The sequence below is a fragment of the Neofelis nebulosa genome, chromosome 2 (assembly GCF_028018385.1).
Source record: "Neofelis nebulosa isolate mNeoNeb1 chromosome 2, mNeoNeb1.pri, whole genome shotgun sequence".
Lineage (NCBI taxonomy): Eukaryota > Metazoa > Chordata > Mammalia > Carnivora > Felidae > Neofelis > Neofelis nebulosa.
Genome location: NC_080783.1, coordinates 173,268,427 through 173,291,766, shown reverse-complemented (window position 1 = coordinate 173,291,766; position 23,340 = coordinate 173,268,427). Strand labels below are relative to the sequence as shown.

Sequence of the window (23,340 nt, the reverse complement as noted above, 5' to 3'; positions counted from 1 at the left end):
CAGGGTAGGATAGTAGGGAGATAGGTGAGGATGTAGACAAATTTATTTATACATTGGGTGACAGCTTGACTTTTCTCTTTGATATATAAGGTATGCTTCCCTGTTGGCTCTCAAGGGGGAAGTGCTAGGGAAGGAAGTCTGAACTAAGGGCAGATGGCTTGAGGTAGCTGCTATGAAAAGTGGAAAAGAGCTGGTCAGAACAAGAAGAAAGGTCGGCTGGGTACAACCAAGTAGCCATGAAGGTTGGAGACCACGATTTTGTGGCTTCGGGCTGAGAGGGGGCATACCCTTCTCTAGGATTGCCTAGGAGTCCTTGTGGAGATGGGAGAAGGAGAGATGGGTGCGTTCAGGGCTGGGATTTTCCAGACAGGTGCAGTCGAATGACAACAGAGCAAGGTGGGAAAGTGAGGACAAAGGTGTGTATTTAACAAATAATTCTTGTAGTAAAAGAAGACATAGAGCATATGATCCCTGACCTCAAGAAATTTAATTTCATTTGGCTGTCCAAAAATAACACAAAGAGTAAAGTTAACCACAGGTAAAAACCTGCTTCCAGAAATTAGATCGATAGCTTCTAGGTAGTGGTTACCTTTTTAGGGAGGTGTAGAGCCCAGAAGGGAATACCAAAGGCCTCTGTGGTATCTGTACTATTCAATTTTTGTTGGTTTTGGTTTTGTCTTTTACCTTGGCACTTGTTACAAGGGTTTAACACATTTGCGAAAATTTGGTGAGACTATATATATGACATGTGCATTTTTATGTGTGTATATATAATAGATACATTATATTTCCATAACCTGTTCAAAGAAATTAGTATAAAATTTACATAAATATGAAACATACTTAATTAGCATATAAATCAATGTCAAGTGAATATTACAGAGAATCAGTGCTATTTGAAGTTCGTAAGAGAGACGAATAACTAGGATTTGCAATGGTTGCAAAAATAATATTACTGGGGCACCTGGGTGGCGCAGTCGGTTAAGCGTCCAACTTCAGCCAGGTCACGATCTCGTGGTCCGTGAGTTCGAGCCCCGCGTCAGGCTCTGGGCTGATGGCTCGGAGCCTGGAGCCTGTTTCCGATTCTGTGTCTCCCTCTCTCTCTGCCCCTCCCCCGTTCATGCTCTGTCTCTCTCTGTCCCAAAAATAAATAAAAAAAAAAAAAAAACGTTGAAAAAAAAAAAATAATATTACTGAGCGTTTAACTATATGACAATCCCATTAGAGCCATTCACATACACTAGGTAGTTAATCTTGAGATTAACCCTATAGGTAGGTGCTTATATTATTTTCGTTGTTAGGATGAAGGAATTCAGGCTCAGAGAGTTGATGTGATTTGTCTCATTGTACATAGCTTTTCAATAGTGGAACTGGAATTTAAACCTAAATCTGCCTGATGACCCCTGAGTGCCTATGGCCCATAGAGTCAGGAGAGAATCCATGAAAGTTTACATTTTGTGAGGAGCAGAGAGTAGAGGAGGAGGAAGTGCAGATTTGAAGGCAAGAATGGGTTTGGGGCAGAGAGTTAACTCCACTGGATAAAGGCAAGGGAGATAAATCATCTTTTCATTAATCACCTTCAAAATCCTTTTGTGGGCAGTTTCAGGACAGAATTGCCTGAGAAATGTGAAATGTATCTGCCTGTCTGTTAAAACAGTCACAGTAGATGTAAAACCAAAAATAACCTGTTAAATCTGTTCAAAGTAAAAGCTGTTTAAAAAAAAAAAACACAACATACATAGCACTTTAAAATTATCACGAAAATGACTCCCCAGCTGAGAAACGGCATGTGCCTGTTGTTAGCACAAACAATTCGTCAACACACATTGGTTGTTAGGCTGTTCACAAATGCACAGTTCTTTCTTCGAGGCTTGTGTGCTATCTACCTGCAGAACTGAAAATAGAAATTTGCCATTTGAAGAGGAGGAAAAAAATGCCATCAACACGATCTTGGAAACAAGGCACGACTGGCTTCTTCATGTGTACTTCTGACCTCAGCTGCAGCTCTCAGGGACACCATGAAGAGTTTAGTGCCATCCTACAACTAGAGCAATTAGGATTACTGCATTGCTGGATGATAAATAAATGAGGCAAAAGCTGTTCAGTTGTTCCCTCTGTCACACTGGGCTCTTCCTGCAAATCAGCCCTTTAGGGCACCGTCTACTAGAGCTCAGAGTCTCAGGGTTAGAAAGAAACATTGCAAGGGCTTCTGGGAGCATCGACTGCCCAAAGCAGTGTAGAGACTTCCCATTGGCCCACTTCCGGTATAACTCCAACTCACCAGATCTCACATTCGATTTGGATTACACCCCTGCCGAGAACATCAAATCTCAAATGGAGGACCCAGGGGGGGCTCAGGGAAAAGGTCACCAGATGCCATCTTAAAGGTCTGCCAGCCTTGGCAGGGACTCAGTGCCACCAGCTTCCAACTGTGCGCCATCTAACAGGCCTCCAACCCTCTGGAGAAGACAGTCCTGAGTGTGCCAAGGCAGTGAATGGGGATCCAATTTCAGTAAATGAAAGCATGTTCTTATTTGGAAGTAATAGTAGATAAGCAACACAACCAGACTTTCCTTTTTTAAAAAGACAACAACAAAATAAAAATATGAAATGGGACTGGGGAGGGGAGTGTAGCTGAAAATCTCACCAAACTCCACGGGGAAGCTGAATTGTGAAGCCTGTGCTAATGTGGCAAATGTTATTGTGATGAAGTGTGAGAGGTTTTTATTTTTTCTTCTTCGTCTTTTTTTTTTTTAATGCCAGAGAGTCATACCATGTATTATTATGATAGAAATTAAACCTTCAGAAAGATTTTTAAAGTACTTTAACTCCTAAACCTATGCCCAAATCATTTCTTCATCATTGGAATTCTATGAACTAACATTCTAAATGCTTCCATGAGTCAAGCGCCATGTATAAATTTACATAAATCCTTCCATGTTAGCTTAATCATCCTGAAGAGTGGGTATTTTATCACCATTGTGCAGATGAAAAACTCAACGATCAGAGAGGTTCAGTACATTCCTCAAGGCCACCTTGCAGGTAGAGATCTAGGATTCATTCCCAGGTCTGTGTGGCTCTAAAACACACGCCCCTTCCTCTACATTACTCCTCAATTTTCTACCAACAATATACAAACTGTTTTAAGCAACAGGATTTTTATTCTCTTTTAACAAGTTAATAAAAAGGAACATCTATCAAGGCATCTCGTCCATCTTCCCAGCTAGACTTACGTCCCTCCACAGAACCCTTAAGTGGCTGACGTTCCGCTGTGGTTCGTAAACTTCCCAGGGACAAGGAATTCATTATATCCCCAGAGTTATTCCCAAAGTATTCCATTTCTTTCTTCACAACATTGAACCGAACTCTGACATCAATGAAAATAACCAAAGTTGATTTCTCACGGCAGAGTAAAATAAAAGGGTTATTTGAGACACAAAATGAGCAACCAATCCAATCCGCTCTTACTCTTTGGCGTGATGTACTTTTGGCTTCTAGAAAATGATAGCCCAGCACACCTTCCTCTTCTGCATCTTTCTTCCGTCACTTATATGCAGTTGTACAGCATGGCATACACATTTACACCGTGGATGTTTTCTTCTGTTTGAATTGTCTTTCAGCTATGCACTACTATTTTATTAATGTTGTATTGGGCATCCAATGGGCTGCATGGTCTTTCAATTTGTGAAAAACTGTGTGATAACAGAAAAAATAGAGTTATGTAAAAAGGAGATCATAGAGCAATTTCACACCAAACCGGCTTAAGGAGGATGGGAATGATTCCATGAAGGTATTGACTGAGAGGAAGAGGCTAGAAAGCAACCAAAAACATTTGGGGTCTGAGAAATTGCAATCTGGGAGACACAGAGTGGACCAAAATTGATAGTGTGCTCCAAATTCCAAGCAGGGAGTACAGGTTTGTAAAGGCAAAACCCACAAGATTGTATAGCTTGTTTTGAAGGAATTATAATCGGTGCTGACAGAGCGAAACTAATATATAAGTGGCTGTTTACTTAACAGATACTACATTTTACCTATTTCAGTCCAGAGTAGAAGAGTATGCTCCAGAAGGTGGTGGAGTTGCAATTTTCAAGTTGTAATTGACTAAAATCAGAAGTCCCTGGTGTTCCAGAAATTGAAACAGGAGACTGCGCAGAGGCCTGGCTTCCTTAATATCCACCCCTCCCTGTTTTCAGTCATTCTCTTTGTAATGCTTACTTTGCTTTGGACTCTTCCTCCACAAAGGAATTGACAAATAAAATGTAGTTGAAAGAGGAGATAGGAGGTGGGAAAATATTCCAGAAAGGATGAAGGGCTCGTACTTGGAGACAATGACAGTGGTTTCTAACCTTTGAACCTCAGACCACCTGAGGTGGGTCATAATCATGCAGGATTCTGGATAATAAAACACAACTTGGATCATTCTGAACTCAGTGAATTGGAATTTCTCAAAACAGGACAAGAAAATCTGAATTCTTCGCAAACATGTCACATGATTCCTATGTACACTGAAGTTTAAGAAACAACAGTGTAGAGAATGAAAAAGAGGGGTGGCTGGGTGGCTCAGTCGGTTGAGCGTCTGACTTCGGCTCAGGTCATGATCTCACGGTTCGTGAGTTCGAGCCCCGCGTCGGGCTCTGGGCTGACAGCTCAGAGCCTGGAGCCCACTTCAGATTCTGTGTCTCCCCTGTCTGCCCCTCTGCTGCTTGTACTCTGTCTCTTGCATTGTCTCAAAAATAAATAAACATTTAAAAAATTTTTTAAAAAGTCTTTTCCATAATTGTGCAAAATTAATCCTTAATCACAAGCAGTATAATGTAGTGGTTAAGGACATGAACTATCTGTCCTATGGACCTGATTCTTAATCCTAGCCCCAGATGTCAGTTGACTTTGGCAAATTACTTCACATCTCTGATTTCCAGTGTCTCATCTGTGAGATTAGAAAAATAATCCTTATCAATATAAGATGTACAAATTATGTACCACTGAGCCCGGATCTCAGTCAGCCCTTGACAAATGGTAATTTTATGTTAGTCCTAGAGTAGAGTGCTATCTCCTTTATAAACACCTCCTTCATCACCCAAGTACAGAGAGGTGCTCTTCTTTCCTATGGACCCTAAGAACTTTCTTTACTGGTAAACTAAAGTTCAAAAGATCAAAGTTTCATAGTACATAAGAACTGAGGAAAATTTATTTCGATAGGTAAAAAGAAACAGTCCAGGGGCGCCTGGGTGGCTCAGTCCATTGAGCATCCGACTTCGGCTCAGGTCATGATCTCACGGTTCATGGGTTCGAGCCCTGCATCGGGCTCTGTGCTGACGGCTCGGAGCCTGGATCCTGCTTCGGATTCTGTGTCTCCCTCTCTCTCTGCCGCTCCCCTGCTCACACTCTGTCAATCTCTCTCTCAAAAAATAAACATTAAAAAAATTTTTTTTAAAAAGAGAGATAGTCCATATAATCCATCTCACCGCCTTGTAATTGACTAGCAACAGTGAATCCAAGTTCTAGAAATCACCTACTTTAAACAAAGGAGATTAATTAGTATTAAAATCTGCTCTGATAAAGCATAATTGTTTAGAATCACTTTCCTTAATTTTACAGAAGAAAAAAAAAACACAAAAAACGAAATATTGAGTCATCACAATGTCCTCAGGTGGAGTATACCCAGGAGTTTTGCAGACTGCGCCGTTTTTAAATCTTTGAGCCAGCCTTTATCAGCTGGAAATTTAACGTCCTTTGCACTTGCGTTCTAGTCTGTTTTGCTTTTGCAAGTCTAAGCAAAATGACAGTGCAAAACTGGCTTGCCTTTTCTCCAATTAGCTCAGTGCTTTAAGGCACAGTTTCTGAGCCAGGACTTCTGTCCATACTGTGAGAGAATGCAGGACAAACCATTCTCTCTCTGGACCACCCCCCAGGTACATCCACGTGGTCTATGGAAATGAGGAGTGATGATTATTGCTATGTTATTTTGTTTAATTAGGTTGAACTAAATCAGGGGTATCAGGAGATCATGGATTTAAAAAGTGTACTAGAGGAAAGGAGGAGAGGATTTTTAGGGCCGTGGAAATACTCTGTGATGATGGATACATGTTATTATACATTTGTCCAAACCCTTAGAATGTACAACAGCGAGAGTGAACCGCATTGCAAACTACAGACTTCAGGTGATTATGTTGTGTAAATGTGAGCTCATCAACTGTAACAAATGTATCACTCTCGTGGGGGACGTAGATAATGGAGGAGGCTATGTATATGTGTGGGCAGAGGGTGCATGTGGTATCTCTGTATCTTCCTCTCAATTTTGCTGTGAATCACATTGCTCCAAAAAAAAAACATTAAGGTCTAAAAAAAGTTTACTACACAAATTCTCAAAATTATAAGCAGTTAAACTAAATGTGGCAAGGTGCTATAGTATCTCTTTATAGAAAATTTCCACATACAGACAGGAACTTTTGTTTTGTTTTTTTGTTGTTTTTTGTTTGTTTGCTTTTAATGTTTATTTATTTTTGAGAGAGAGAATGTGAGCAGGGAAGGGGCAGAGAGAGAGAGGGAGACACAGAATCTGAAGCAGTCTCCAGGCTCTGAGCTGTCAGCACAGAGCCTGATGTGGGTGAGCCCATGAACCATGAGATCATGACCTGAGACTAAGTGGGACCCTTGACCGACTGAGCCACTCAGGTGCCCTCCCCTTTTTTTTAATGTTTAAATTTTGTTTTGCTTTCAAACCAAACTAGGATTTTACAATTTTGTAATCTTTTAAAAGAACTTCCAGTCCATAATATAATGCAGATATCTTTACACATCGATACTTACGTCTCCATGAGAACATTTAAAATATCTAAACAGTATTTCATTGCATGGATATACAATTTATTTAACTGGTCCTATTTTGTTGAACCATTTACTGTTCTCCGTTTTTTACTAATTTAAACATTGCTGCCCTACTGGACACTTTCCTATGCCTCCAGTTCCTTGCCTCCTTCCTCAACCCAGGAAGCTGATCTGTGTGGACTAATGATCTGCTCTGATGCCTTCTGGTTCTGGCTGGTTTTGGCCAGTGGGTGGCCCTGGCAGGAGATGACTCTTTCTCCGCAATGTTGCCTTAAGTTCCTTGTGTTTCTTGCCCAGAGGTGACTACATTTCTCCAGGTGGCCTGAGCTGCAGAGTGCTCCCCAGAAGCATTCCCCTCTTCTTATCTCTGCAGACTGAGGACGGCTCACAGCTTTGCCTCAGCTAGCCTGTGGTTCCTGCGCAACACCTTGACTCTTAGAAACGAAACCATTCTGGAATCATGCTAATTTGAATTTACATAATCTGTTTCCTGTGGGACCCAGCCTTATACATTATTATGTAAATTTAAAAAGGCAAACCATCTATCCATCTATAATTGTTTCTACAGAGTTGATTGATAGAGATTTTATGCCAAAGTACCTGCACTTTTAAGGCTTTTGATATGTGTACTTAAAAACCAATAGCTTATGAGTATTCTTTTTTTTGAAATCTTTGTTAACCCTGGATATTTCCCTTATAAAGTCATTTCCAGTTTTATTGGTAAAAATAATGTCTCGTTGCTGTTTAAATTTTTTTCATTGCCACTCAGGTTGAATCTCCCCCACACCTATCACACACATATCTAGTGATCATTTTTTTCAATGCTTATTTATTTTGAGAGAGAGAGAGAGAGAGAGAGAGAGCTCGAAGCAGGCTCCATGCTGCCAGCACAGAGCCCACAGTGGGGCTCAATCCATCAGGTCATGACCTGAGCTGAAATCAAGTTGGTCGCTTCACCGACTGAGCCACTCAGGCACCCCTGTAGGTGTTCATGTTTATTTCTTCTTTGTGAATGGCCGATCTAGATCTTTTGCTAGTTTATGAAACTCAGCTGCTTGTCCTTTTCCTACTGATTTTCAAGAGCTCTTTATACCGCAAGAAGAAAAATTTTCCCCTGTCATATATGTTATAAATGGTGTCCTTCTGCGTTTGCCTTTTACTTTTTATTCTGTTTTTTGAAATATAGATTTTTCAAATGGTAAAGTAACAACTTTTACCTCATAGTCTCACTATTTAGGATACATAGGCACCTATTTTTTTTTATAACATTTATTTGGCATTTATTCACGTAATGCCGTACACTCTTACTTAAGGTTTTTGTTTGTTTTTTAAGAGAGAGAAAAAGAGCATGAGTACGAATGGGGGAGGGGCAGAGAGAGAGAGAGAGGCAGAGAGACAATCTTGAGCAGTCTCCATGCTCAGCAAGGAGTCTGTCTCAGGGAACGATCCTCTGACCCTGGGATTGTGACCTGAGCTGAAATCAAGAGTCGTACACTCAACTGACTGAGCCACCCAGGTGCCCCCTTACTTAAGGTTTTATGCCTATGTCTAAAATAGTATCTCATGCTTCTTTATATGCCTTACAGTGCCAACAACAATAATAATAATAACAGTAATAATAAACCACCAATTGTAGGAGATTAATAAACAGCTTAATGTAGTAAAAAGGCATAAGAGAAGTATGATTTTAACATATTACTCGATCACTTTGAACTTGTGAAAATGGAGATAAAAGTGTACCCTCTGATGTTGCTCTGTTTTAAGGAAAGATGGGAGTCTGTGGGTACTAAGATTTTATGTAGATTATATAGCAAGAAAAGCGATAAACAAAGATAAGATGTTATGCTCAGTTATTTCTCTAAAGAAAAAAAAGAATAAGCAGGGTACTTGAATTCTTAAATTATAGGTTTTATCTAGTTAATTGGTCACTGCTACAATCTCCTGCATGGATTACCATAATGACTCCCTAAATGGTCTCTCTCTTTTTATTCACATCCCTTCTAATTTATCCTCCACACGGCAGCCAGAACCATCCCTTAGAAAGTATACATTTGACTGTGACTTCTGCTGCTCATAATATTCCAAGGGCTTCCCATTCTACATACAACAAATCCTAAGTTCCTACCATGGCCCACAGGTGCCATGATCTGAGCCCTGCTCTGACCTCATTTTCTACCCCCTCTCCCCTTGTTCACTCTGCTACACCAACATTGGCTTCCTTGGTCCTCCCTAAACATGCCACAAGGCTTTCTAGGGGCTGTTCCCTCTGCCCACAATGCTCTTTCCTTGGGTATTTGCCTGGTTTACTCTCTGTGCAGATCTGGGGAGGCACCAGGAGCATGGAGAACACCTGCAGAGTCACTTGGTACAGGCTGAACCTCATAGACAGAAAAGCAGCAGCTACGTGGGTGCCCTGGTCTCTGGGTGCTGTGCTTCTGAAAAACCGTATCCGCTCACTTTTTACGAAGTGAGCATGAGGTGGCCTTGCACAAAAAAAAATCTGCTTAGGCTCCAGGTGGTCAGTTTAGGTGCTGTTCGTAGCAGGTGCTGGGAAAGCCAGATGTCTACCATTGGAGAACCTGGAGCTTGTGGGAAGTTGCAGCCAGCCTCTTCTTCTGAGGCACGAGCAGGAAGAAGAAACCAAAACTTCTAGTTTTATGGAAAGTTGGAATCTGGTGAGCCACATGCACCAGTATTAAGTTGGGCCAGTCTTGGCCAGCTCACTGTTAAGTAACCATGGATAATTCTTATTGGATAATTCTGGCTCTTGTCTCAGTTCCAATGCCATTTGCTCGACGAAGCCTTGTGGGAACACTCTCTGTGACTTGATATACTGTTATGATCCCCCTCTATTTTTCCTCATTTGAACAGTCATTCTTCATATGTTTGCTATATGTCCCCCATCATTAGAATTTTAGGTATACTGCTGTATTCCCTAGACTTGGCACTCAGCAGGTGCTCAATTAATGTTTGTGGAAAGGAGATTGATGGAACTCCACCTATGCATTGATTTCTAAAGCTTTTCACATTAGCACTTTTAAAAAGTTCAACAAAGCAAAAAACAATGTATAAACATGAAGGACTTTGAGGGATCAAAAAATGACAGAGTATGGGCTCCAGGATAATCATGTGGGGAAATACCAAAACTTTCTTCTTTCTAGGCTACAAGTATCAACACACATTATTACCATTTTTGCTATCCCTTCCTGTAAAAATCTGCAGCCAGCCTCCCTGTGTTTAAGAATGCCATACTAACAGCAGTGCAACTATGGAATGAAGTGCTTTGGGTCATTGATTCTTGGCATTGGAAGGAACTGTAGAGGCCAGCTTTATTCACTGGAAGCATCTATACTCACAGGCATTTCTTGAAATGAACCCAATTCCTCTTTTATTTAATGACTTAATCCCCAGGTTTTATAAATGTTCCCCTAGGCCACGTTTCACACCCTAGGTTTTCCATCATGCAGTGCCTTCAGCGGCCACACTCTTAGCGTGCCAGGGTCCCTCCTAAAACGTGGCCTGCAGAAGCACAGTGCTATACAGGTGGCATATCCTGTTCTGAATCCACTGGGCCTCGCACATCCCACTCTGTGGATACTCTCTGCTCGTGCTGAGCTCAAACCCAAGGGTAGAGGGGAAAACATTCCATTTTCTCCTCTCCTCTCTACTACCACCACAGACTTCTGGTCACCAAACGTGTATGGGTTTCCCCATGCCAAGCAATTCAACCCCAGCTGGGTATCCCTACGAACCAATTCAGTTGTGACGATATCTACCTAGAGTCAGCACAGACCCTATGGGGTAAGGGTTCATTCCCACAAGACTGCCCCACCCTCTTTGGACATCAGTCACAAGTCCAGTGTGTTTTTGATAGACCCACTATAAATCAGGGTTCTTTCACCCCCCTCCTCAGGTTTGAGTAATTTGCTGGAGCAGCTCACACAACTCAGGACAACAGTTTATTTAACCAGACTATTTATTGATTATAAAAGGATATAACTCAGGAACAGCCAAATGGAGGAGATGCACAGGGCAAGGTATGTGGGAAGGGGTGTGGAACATCATCTGTATCCTGTCCAGGCACACCACCCTCCCAGCACTTTGATGTGTTCAGCAACCTGGAAACTGTCTGACTTCCATACTTGTGAGATTTTTAGGGAGGCTTCATCACCTAGTTATGCTCAATCATTAAGTCAATCTCCAGCCCCTCTCCCCCTTCCCCGAAGATGGAGGGTAGGGCTGAAAGTTCTGTTCTTAATCACGGCTTGGTCTTTCTGGTGACCAGCCTCCATCCTGAAGCTGTCCAGAGGCCCACTGAGAGTATCCTCATGGAAACAGAGACACCACATCACCCAGGAAATTCCAAGGAATTTAGGAGCATTGTGTCAGCAACCACGGTCAAAGACTGAATACTAGAACAGAAGAGGTACCTGGTGCTCTTGTTATCTCCTAGGAAACTGCAAGGGGTTTAGGAGCTCTGTGTCAGGAACTGGGAGCAGAGACTAACATATATATTTTCTATTGTTTCACAACAAGTAAAACCCAGACATTTATTCCATAGAAACATTTATACATACTCTTAATTAAACACAGACTTTGAGTGTATCTCCGTTGATTTCGTCTCGTTGGTTTTAGCTCATTTTCCTGCCAGGGTTTTCCAGCATTCTTCTTCCTACATGTTTACTGAAGTGATTTGTCTGTCTTCCTTCAGTTATGGATTTAAAAAGGTCAAGGTGCCTGGGTGGCTCAGTCGGTTAAGTGTCCGACCTCAGCTCAGGTCATGATCTCATGGTCCATGAGTGTGAGCCCTGTATTGGACTCCATGTTCACAGCTCAGAGCCTGGAGCCTGCTTCAGATTCTGTGCCTCCCTATCTCTCTGCCCCTCCCCTGCTCATGCTCTTTCTCTCTCACTCAAAAATAAATAGAGATTAAAAAAAATGTTGACTAAGAACAGGGTTACACACAAATCCTCTTAACCTCCCCACCTCCAACATGTAGTGTTGACATCAATTGTTCAGTCACCACCATGTTGGCATAATCTGGTTTTAGTCAACATGTACCAACCCTTAGTGACCATCACTTTCGTGTTTTGTTTTCACAACTAATATATTTCATTCTTTGGCCTGCAATTTTGCCAGGGATTGTCCACAAGCCTCAGGTTTTGTGGTGTTATTACATACTTTTATCTCCTTTTAGAAAATGGGAATATTTGTCTCCTGTCAGTTGGCATTATCTTCTTGATGAGCTTTGGAAGATTACTCCTCAGAGTTCCATAGTTACATCTGCATAATACTTTAGCAACATGAGCCTTTAGATTTGGATTTAAAGCAACTAAGCATTGTCTTTCTAGCTCTTTATTTTTCTTGGCATCCACTGTACCCTCGTTCATTTATTAGGCTTTCAAAATGTAAAGACTTTGTACTCAGTGCTGAGGGTGCAATTGTGCACACAGGATTTACAGTTAAATAGGGGAGCCAGAAATGCATAGGAAATCATAGAGTGTGACAGTCCCTTAAGGTTGCTATGGAAGCCCACAGGGGCGAAGGGCAGGGGGTCAGTGAATCTGGGGCTGAAGGTGGGGCACCTGATTAGATCTGCATTTTAGAATGATGATGCTTGCTGTACTTGAAAAGTGGGCTTCTCAAACTGTAATGTTGCTTAAGAGTCCTCTGGGAATTGACAAAAATGCAGATTCTGGCTCACTGTGTCTGGAGAGGGGCCTGGGATTCTGCATCTAACCAGCTCCCAGGTGAGGCTGATGCTGGTTTTCCATGGACCACCCTTTGGGGAATAAGCCTTTAGATGAGTGGATTAGAGTAAATAGAGAGAAAGGAAGGCTGGTGGGGTGATGTGGGAGGCAAGTGATGATTCCAAAACTCGGGGACACTTGTTTTATTCTTTGAAGCCTGCAGATCGATCTCCTTGTTGAGGAATTTGACTACTAAATGGGTATTGAGTATTTTTCTTTCATCTGTCAATAACTGTACAGGCTAAATTAAGGAAAGAGGGAGGGAGCTCAATTCCAATCTTAGTTCTTAGTAACCAGCCTCACTTTAAGCCCACAGGGTCCTCACTTGTCTCATCTATAAAATGGGAGACTGGTTGTTATGGGCTGCATTGAACCCTAAAATTCATATGGTGAAGTCCAACCCCCAGGACTTCAGAATATGACCTTGTTTGGAAATAAGGTAATTGCAGATATAATTAGTTAGATTGAGGTCATACTAGACTGGGATGAGCCCCTAATCCAATTGACTGGTATTCTTATAGAAAGGGGAAATTTGTACACAGACACATATACAGGGAGACTGCCATGTGAATCTTTGATTTGTGCTTCCATGAGCCACAGAACTGCCAGAAGCAGGGAGAATGACCTAGAAGAGATGGATTCTTCCCCAGCTCTACTACCCCTTGATTTCAGACTTCCAGCCTCTGGAACTGTGGGACAACACAGTTCTGTTGTCTAAGCCATCTAGTTTGTGGACCTTTCATACAGCAGCCCTGGCAAATTAGTACATTGATTTAGACCTTGAAGATCACGTTCAGGTCTGACATACTATTCGACCTTCTCCACATAGGCTACAGGAAATCTGAACTAAATGTGGTTATACAGGAGGATTTCTGTTTTCCATCCATTATGAATTTGTTTTTAGAGATTATTTATTTATTTTGAGAGAGAGAGAGAGAGAGAGCAAGAGAGAGAGCAGCTGAGGAGCAGAGAGAGGGGAGAGAGAGAATCCCAAGCAGGATGTGTGCTGTCAGCATGGAGCCTGACATGGGGTTTGATCCCATGAACCATGAGATCATGACCTGAGCCAAAATCAAGAGTCAGATGCTTAACTGACTGAGCCACCCAGGCACCCCTTTCCATCATTAATTTGTAATTTTTCTTTTTAATTCAGGTTGTCCTTTTAGAGACTTCTTTCTTTTTTGGCTTTCACTTCTGTTTATTACCTAGATTTTTGACTAACAGACTCATCAGATTCAGCTCAAAGAATAAGCCCTCTTGAGACCTGGGCTGAAGGGTATACACGTAGCACAACTAAAATGTTTCCGAGATAGATTTTAGGACATACCTGACACGACAGTGGTGGGTCTGTTTTTACCTCAGCAACAAGAACCTTTTGAGAATCATTTATTTTTGAACTATCCAGAAATATTTTAGCTAAGTGTGTTAATTAATGGTCCTATGTAATTCCAGCCACGGTAACATCAAGCCCATAGAAAACAAACGAAACGACCTGTCTTGATGTTCTTTAAACTTTTTTGTCTTACGGTCGTCATAGAAGAAAAAGAACTGCGTCTTTTATTTCACAGTTCATGTATCTAACCTAATGTAGTCTTTTATTTCCTGGATTCTGAAATTTAAAAAAATAAAGAGAAGAAAATAAAAGGCACCTTTTCATAAGACAAAGGAAATTTTTCCCTATTTAAAAGGACAAGGACCCTCCCCAACCAACCCTTTTAGGAACATATTGGACTCTGATACTCCTGGAAAAAGAAAGGGATTTGGGACACAAGGGGCTACAGAAAGAACCCCAGAGCAGAATGGAATTAGTACGGTAGTAATGTTGTCTCTGGATGGGAGGAGAACTGAGCCAGGCATCCAAACTGACCCTAGTACTTTCCTCGCCAAGCACGGACATTCAGTAGATCTTATCACTGTAAGATTATTATATGATTATATCACAGTATCTTAGTTTTCTTATCTACAAAACAGAGCTAAGTGGCCTCCCAGACATAGAATAAAAAAAGGGATGGCAAGCATTCCATAGAATGAGATTTGATTTTTTATTAAATGTCTTGTATCCCTGGAAAAAATATGCTTCAATAATAACAACAGAACCACTGAGTGAGCATCTTGAATACATTCCTGGGCACTGGAAAGGTGTTTTGCATACTTTTTCTCATTGGTCCTCATAACAACCCTACTAGATACATGTGTCTTAGCCTTAATTAATAGATGGTAGAATCTGAGGCCAGAGACATTAATTAACTTTCTCAATGCCAAAAGGCCAGGAAGGCACAGAGCCAGGATTCAAATTCACATCTCTCAGCTCTGTAGGGATCCCAAATGCCGGACTCATGGGCCGCAAAACTCCCTTGCTGTGCCAGACAGACATTACTAATTGATTATAGCACTCACTTTGGAATTTTTCTGTGCTGACAATACTGATGGTGGGGAGTTAAATTTACCCTGCTAATGCCTATGCTCCATAACAGTGGTCCTGATGGCCTCATTTTCAGAGATTCCGATTCAGTAGGTCTTGGGTTGGATTCCAAATCTTTATTTGTAAGGGTTTTCTAGATGTTTCTGATGGCAGCCAGGTTTGGTATCCACCACTTTCAGCACCTTTGTTTTGTGAGGCCAGATCTTATCTGTTTGTCTCTGTGTTTGGTCTGTCGGTGTCTGAAACCAATGGAAAAGCTATGGGAATAATCTCAGGAGGGAAAGGCCACGATTGACCGGCTGCTATTTACGGGATGATACTAGAGCAAAGGCAGGTCTCGTGCTTTCTTTTTTCTTTTGTGAACCACCAAAATGCTGGAAGGAAGACCTAGTCATAGGCTTCTGTGCCAAATATCTGGTGAATTTTAAAGATCCATGAGTGTCCTCCCTTACATGTGATTGTGATGAGTTGGAGGGAAGAAAGACCTCGTAGCTAAGCTCTGAGAAGCCCCTGCTTGGAGCAGTATAGACTATAAATAAGAGTAAATGAAAATCTTATAATTTATGATTCATTATTAATCCCACCCCTTTAATTCATAACAAATTGACTAACACTGACCCCCCCGCCCCCGCTAAAAAAATTACTACATGTAGTAGATTGCACACCTGATGAGAAGCAGCAGAAATACTCCATTAATATTTATAAATGTCTCTTTGCTTACATTCCTCATCTATTTGGAAAATCTGCCTAAGTAATTAAGGAGTAAGGGAAATTATAAAGATGAAAAATATCAGGAAAACAGTGCTCATGGAAGTTATCAACACGATTTTACTTCTACTGTTACTCCTTCATGACTTAATTTTCCATGGACAACATTTTAAAAATGTAAATTTCCAGATTAAAAAAAACCAGCAACTCCAAACTTCATTATCTTCCCAGCAAAGCAGACATTTTTCAAACAGTAAACTTACATCTCTGGCTTCTCCACGAGGTACCGAAAGTGTTTACTTCCAATGATTTTCACCACCATCTCAGGCACTGCATCTGATCCACACGGAGTCTTCCAAACAGAAGACATGCTTCTCAAAATCCTTGGGTTGGAAAATAAGTAAACCTTTCATCATCTGGATTTCCCTTTAGTCAATTTACTGTTGTCAATTATAACAACAAAAATAGCAGCAGAACAAAGTGCTTTGCCTATCTTATCTCACTCGACATTCCTAATAAAGGCATGAGTAAGATATTCCTAATTACGATTATCATTCTTGTTTTAGTTGAGGGGACAGGCATAATGTACTTATGCAACTTACTCAATATCATAGAATCAGTAATTAGCAGATTTGGGAATCCCACTCAAGAGGTCCACCAAATCGGTCTGCTGAGCCATTTGGGCACTCTACCTTTCTGATATCAGGTGGTTTCCTTCCACCTTTCTTATGTGATTCTTGTGAAGTGAGAGAGGAAACCAGGGCTTTTCGTGGGTATGTGAAGATCTTATATTCAGCTCTCATGCTCAGTTTCTCCTTTTACAAAACCAGGATAATTCCAATTTTATTCCCTGGGTTTTAGAGTGAATCCAATGAGATAATACATCTGAAGGAGCGCTGTACATAGGAAAGAGGGATTTTTGTTGTTATTGCTGATGTGTGTTTCTATAACAATCCAGTGAATCTACAATTGAGATCCAGTATTAGATAAGTACTGGATGTTTATACAGATCTGATGCCAAGGGCAACTCAGACGTTCTATAAACCTGGCCCCAGGCTGATCACTCTCTTTCAGAGTCTGCTATTATTGAAAAGTCTTCAGAGGTCATTCTAATCCAAACGCTGGTTTTACAGACTAGTAAACCAAGGCCCAGAGAGGTGTATCATTTGACCAAACTCACACAGCGAGTGAGAACAGACCTGTTTCTAGTGTGCAGGTCTGAAGTAGACCAGCGCTCTTCCCAAGACCCCAACTTCACTTAGTGTGTGGCCAACACGCAAGAAAGACCTGCTCTGCCAGGATAGCCCTGTCCAGTGGAACCTGCAACCTCTGTGAAACTGTCTGAAACTTCAAGGACCACAGTTTGTGATTGTGGTGTCCACTGTCTGCCCAGCAGCTGCACGTCAGTCCTGAGCCCTTTCCTGGGATGAAACAGAGGGGGAGGCCTTACCCCCGAGGCGGCGTTTCCCCACCCAGGCAGCTCAGGGATACTCGGTCTGTGCTCTCCCAGGATCGCGACCAGAGACAGCCTGCGGGGGAACATGGTGGGGCGGGGGATTGGAGGCCAGGAGTCGGGCCAATCACCCGGCCCAGCGCGCGGGCGGGGCTGCTACCGCCGGGTCGCTAAGGACGCAGAGGCTGTTGCTGGGCGGGGTCCGAGTCTTCTTCCACCTGCTGGAGAGGAGAGGGGGTGGGCTCCTCCACAGGCGCCGGGGTGTGGCTGCAGACAGGCGAGTCTGAGTGTTCTCCCATCTGTGCTTTGGAGCTTCTCCAAGACATGTGAGCGTCTTTCTTGCAACTCCTTCGCTCACCTGTGTGATGAAATGAAATAAGAATATTAAAAAAAAAATAAGTTTGAGTGGTATCTGTATGCCAGATTCCTCATTTGAGCCGGGCAACTATTATTACTTGGTAAGTTAACAATTACCAATAACATAATTTTATCTATATTTTAAAGATTAAAAAAAAATAAGGCTTGGGGGTGTTGAGTAATTTCCCAATATCCCACGAAGGCAATTGACAGAGTGAAGATTCGAATATATCCCTACACATCCCAGATTTCCAGAAAGTTTTTATTGTTCAGAGACTAAAGCAAACACGGGTAAAGACACTTTAAATTGATTCCAAAATGGTGTTAGTATTTCCAGCAGCAGCCCCAGTAACCATCCTGCCTATCTCCTGCCCTCTGGCTGTGCTGTGTTTTGTGATTTACTGTATCATCTACTGGCACATGCAGTGTGATAAGACACGCATCCCCCTTCTAGGGCTCTCTCTCTAGTGGCAGAGACACACAGGACATTCTGTGATATACAAAGTACCTCGGGGGAGGAAAGGGGACAGTTCCCTTTTTACTCTGCCAGCCCAGCCTTCACATGGTCGCCAGAGCAGTGTTCCCAAGGCCCAATTCTGATAAGTCCCCACCTCAAGTCAAAGGACTCCTATCAGCCATGGCGGTTGTCCGTGGTTTCAAAGTCTTCCACACCCTATGCTCAAGCTACTTCTCCGGGGCTTTCTATACTCCATCCAACCCAGTCTACTAACTGGCCTGGCCTGAACCTGCCTTTCTTTCTTTCTTTCTTTCTTTCTTTCTTTCTTTCTTTCTTTCTTTCTTTCTTTCTTTCTTTCTTTCTTTCTTTCTTTCTTTCTTCCTTCCTTCCTTCCTTCCTTCCTTCCTTCCTTCCTTCCTTCCTTCCTTCCTTCCTTTGTGCTTTATTCATTCTGTTCTCTCTGTACAAGACCCTTCATGTTTCCTCACAATCCATTCTTTAAGTTCCATCCCAAATGGTCAAGTGTATGCACCTGGGAATCGGATACCTTGGGTTCAGATCCTGGCTGTGTTAGTTCACAATGATCTTGGCAAATCACTTAAAATCTTTGTGCCTTGGTTTCCTCTTCTATAAAATGAGGATGGCTTTTTGTGAAGATTAATTGAGTTATATAAGTAAAGCACTTAGAACAATGGCTGACACATAATGAGCGATATAAATGTTTGCTATCATCATTATTATAATTATCTGTCACAAAGCCAAATCAGATCCCAGAAGCTGAAAATGGTTTCTCTGTTCTCTGTATAATTTGTGGTTTCTCTCTTCCATAAAATGTGTCTTCCTTTGCCTGATAGTGTGATTACTTGTTTGCACTGGTTGCCATACCTTCCTGGATTTATGCTTGTTGTAGGCTGAATAATGGCCTCCTGGACATCCCCGCCCTAATCCTTAAAACCTGTTAATATTATCTTCTGTGGCAAAAGGGACTTTGTAGACGTGATTAAGAATCTTAAAATAGGGAGATTATCCTGGATTATCTAGGTGGGTCTTAAATATCATTGCAAGTGTCCTCAGGAGAGGGAGGTAGACAGATAATGGACTGTGGAAGAGGAAGGAGTAGATGTGACCATGGAAGCAAGAGGTTAGAATGATTTAAAGAAGGGGTTTGAGCCAAGGAATGCAGGTGGCCTCCAGAAGCTAGAAAAGGCAAAAAACAAAAAAACAAAAAAAAAAACAAAACAAAAACCTCCTCTGGAGGCTCCAAAAGGAACCAGACCCTACTAACTCCTTGACATTAGCCCAGTGAGACTGATTTTGGGCACCTGGCCTCTAAAACACTAAGAGAATAAAGCTGTGTTGTCATAAGCCACGAAGTTTGTGATAATTGATTACAGCAGCCGTAGGAAACAAATGCAATGTTATTGAAGAACCCACTTCTTTTTTACAAATGTTTATTTTTGAGAGAGAGAGCAGATGCGCGTGCACATGAGGGGGGAGGGGCAGAGAAAGAGAGGGAGAGAGGGGATCTGAAGCCAGCTCTGCACTGACAGCAGAGAGCCTGATGTGGGGCTCTTGACCTGAGAGCCTGATCACCAGGAGATGCTTCGTGACCTGAGCCCGTGTCAGAAGCTTAACTGACTGAGCCACCCAAGTGCCCCAGGACCCACTTCTTCATAGAACTGATCACATTCTATGGCTCAAGGAGGCCAAACAGAATTCTTGTTGAGGACCGCTGTACAGGTATTGGATAAAAAGGAGGCCTTCTATCTGTTGGGGTTACTAAAGTGTGAGGATAAGGTATTGAGGTTGTTGGCAGATATTTATGTCAACACATATGCCTTTTCAGCAGATGAGGAGGAAGCCAGATCAGAGCTGAAAATGGAGCCAGTGTGGGGAAGGGAGTGACAATGAAGAGCCTGGATCCAGCTATGCTTGAAGCTAGCAAGATTCTAGGCCTCCTAAACACTGAAGTGAAAAATGTAGCTCTTGCTGAAAAGATATTGTGAAATGAGCTTCATTAATCTTTACCTAAAGAGTCCTGGCGAACGCAGAGACTTTTAAAACTTCAGGTTGCTAAGGTTCATATGTGGGCTGCAGTTAATTGATTGGTATTTTAAATTTCACTGTTAATTCTGTGATAGACCTTGAAGAAGTCAATCAATTTTGATCAAATTAGTTATTCTACTAAAGGCTCCCTTTGACCTTATCTTGACCTAAAGATTTTATAAATGCCAACTTGAAACACAATGACATAGAGGGAGGATTTCCACTGTAGCTCTTTTATTAGTTTGAAGGTATCCACTTGAAATTGGATATATTTCTTTCAGATCCAAGGGAACATCTGCTTTGCCATTTCCTAGCCAAATGACCTTGAGTAAGCAATTTAACTCTTACCTTCCGGTGGAGACAAACAATAATTATCCTGAAGATTGCTATCAGGATTAGAGATAGCATTCCTAGAGCCCCTGACATGTAATAAGCTTTCATAAATTGTATTCAATAGCAGCTAACGTTTAGTGAATATTTATTATGTGCCAGACATTGTACTAAAAGCTTTTTTTTTAAAAATGTTTATTTATTTTATGTGTGTGTGTGTGTGTGAGAGAGAGAGAGAGAGAGACAGACAGACAGACAGAGAGACAGACAGACAGAGAGACAGACAGACAGAGACAGAGAGAAAATCCCAAGCAGGCTCCACCCTGCTGGAGATTCAATGTGGAGCCCAATGTGAGGCTTGTTCTCCCAACTTGAAGATCACTACCAGAGCTGATATCAAGAGTGGGATGTTTAACTGACTGAGAGACCCAGACACCCCATCCTTTTTTTTTTTTTTTTTTTTTTTTTTTTTTACATGTGCTCCTCACTCAACATGGAGCCCAATGTGAGGCTTGAACTCACAATCCTGAGATAAAGACCTGAGCTGATATCAAGAGTCAGTTGCTTAACCAACTGAGCCACACAAGTCCCCCTGTGCTGTTCATTCAATATCTCATCTTATGGATTTAATATCTCCATTTTAGAGGTGAGGAATCCAAGGTTTAGAGAAGATAACTTGCTGGAGGGAGCATAGCTAGGAAGAATCAGAGCTGCAAAAAAAATCCAGGTGTGTCTAATTCTAGAAGTACCCTTTATAGCCACTACTCCATACCTCCTCTGTGGAAGTTAGCCATTATTGTCAGTATTGTTATTAATGGTGATGTTTTCATTGGCACTGGTTTAAGGCTCTAGTTCCCTTAGAGAATGCAGATTCTATGCTAGAATTTTTTTTAACGTTTATTTATTTTAGAGAGAGAGGGAGAGGTGGAGCACAAGCAGGGGAGGAGCAGAGAGAGAGGGAGACAGAATCAGAAGCAGGCTCCAGGCTCTGAGCTGTCAGCACAGAGCCCGATGCGGGGTTTGTACCCACAGACCATGACCTGAACTGAAGTGGGACACCCAAATGACTGAGCCACCCAGGTGCATCCTATGATAGAATTCCTAATGAGGAGTGGCCTCTTCTTATCTGGGATTTTCTACTTCACACTCTGGTTTACAAAATGACATAACCAAGAAACATCTCTCTAGTGGTTTATATTAAACAAGGCAAAACAAAAAGCTATGTAATAAATGTCTCCAGAAGATTAAATACTGTGGTTAAAACTGTCCTTGAATTCAACAGCTTTAGATTACAAGTCACCAGAGAAGGATTCCAGAGAAACATCTTCCAATGGAGACAGCTCTTTCTTTCTCCAAAGAAAGATGAATAGTATAATAAGGAAACCAAAGAATGCTTCCTCCTAAAACTTCACGATTTTACATTTACCATCAAGTGGAGTAAAGAAAAGGAAAAAAAAATGCCTCCAAAAAATGTTTTGTTTTTGCCCATATAAGTCAAAGTAGAATGAGTTTATAAATAGGAAACAATAAGGCACTGCTCTTTTGAACAGTTTAATCGCAGATATGTAAAAATGAGGCATTTTGCGTTGAAGTCCCTGTTCAAAAATAGAGATAAATACTGATGTTAAACTGAACTGTACTACTAAGAATTTGGGGCTTTACACATTTCCCCCCTCATAAACATATGGGACCCAAGCCAATGATCTTCTTTATGACTAAGGAAGGACTGTGGGTAAAAAGATGAGCAAATTACAGGCCGGTTTTCTAACAATGCAAATATGGCTGAGTTTCTTTTCCTTTTTAAAACCCTCTCCTGGCTCTGGAGAAAGAAGATCACGTGGCATACTGATTAGATGGGCCAATTTGGGGCCCTGTATTATTTACTAGGTTGCCATAGCAAAGTACAACAAAGTAGGGATGTTATAAAAAACAGAAATTTATTATTTTACGATTCTGGAGGCTAGAAGTCCAAAAAGGTATCAGTAGGGTTGGTGCCTTATGAGGGTGGTGAGGGAGAATCTGTTCCATGCTTATGTCTTGCTTTTGGTGGTTTACTGACAATATTTGGCATTCCTTGGCTTGTGGATTTCAGCCTTTATGTTGGCTCGCGTGGTATTTTCCCTGTGTGGGCATCTGTGCCCACTCTACTCCAGGATAACTTCATCTTAACTGATTACCTCCCCAATCACCCTATTTCCACATAAGGTCACATTCTAAGGTCCTGGGGGTTAGGATTTCAACACGCGAATTTTGGTGGGATACAATTTGCTATCAACAGAATGTCTGTGGACCCCCACAGATTCGTGTGTTGAATCCCTAATTCCCAATGTGTTGGTATTTGAGGTGGGGCCTTTGGGAGGTCATTAACTTTAAGTGAGATCATAAGGGTTGGGCCCTCATGACGGGATTAGTGCCCTTAAAGGGAAAGGGACTAGGGCTCCCTCTCTCTCCATGCTGTGAGGGTACAACAAGAAGACATACCTCTGCAAACCAGGAAGAAGGCTGTGTTTCAGAACTGTCTCCTTGATGTTGGACTTCCCCGACTTCAGGACTGTGAGAAAAAAGTGGTTGCTATTTAAGCTATTCAATCTGTGGTATTTTTCTTATAGCAACTTGAACTAAGACACAATTCAACCCAATACAAGCCCTAATTGCTTGGTTTCCAAACCTGGCTATGAACGTAGGATGAGTTACTTCAGGCAAACCACTTTGCCTTTCTGTAACTTTATTTCTTCATGGGTAATACCAATACCTACAGTAATGCAAAGTTGAAAGGAATGAGAAAATGTTTAGAACAGTGTTTGGTATCTGGTAAGAATTTGTTGCCATTAGCCTTACCTCCTTAAAATAATATATGCATCCTTTATTATGGCCCCCTTGATGTGGTTCTTGCCCACTTCTCCAGTCTCGTCCCCAACTCTCTTTCTCCCCACCTAATTAACTGAAGCTGTGCCATATTACCTAAAGTTCCTTCAACCTTCCATAA

The 23,340-nt window shown here is 41.7% G+C and overlaps 1 protein-coding gene across 1 annotated transcript in view; it reads right to left on the bottom strand.

Moving 5' to 3' along the window:
• Positions 1-17,342, bottom strand: part of C2H1orf87 (chromosome 2 C1orf87 homolog) — a 79,331-nt gene extending 61,989 nt beyond the window's left edge. Inside the window, exons 1-2 of the mRNA XM_058693776.1 lie at positions 17,162-17,342; positions 15,975-16,094 (exon numbers count right to left, since the gene is read on the bottom strand). Of these exons, the coding sequence (XP_058549759.1) occupies positions 15,975-16,081 (107 nt within the window). The 5' untranslated portion in view covers positions 16,082-16,094; positions 17,162-17,342. The remainder of the gene's footprint in view (positions 1-15,974; positions 16,095-17,161) is intronic.
• Between the last annotated feature and the right edge of the window lie 5,998 nt (positions 17,343-23,340).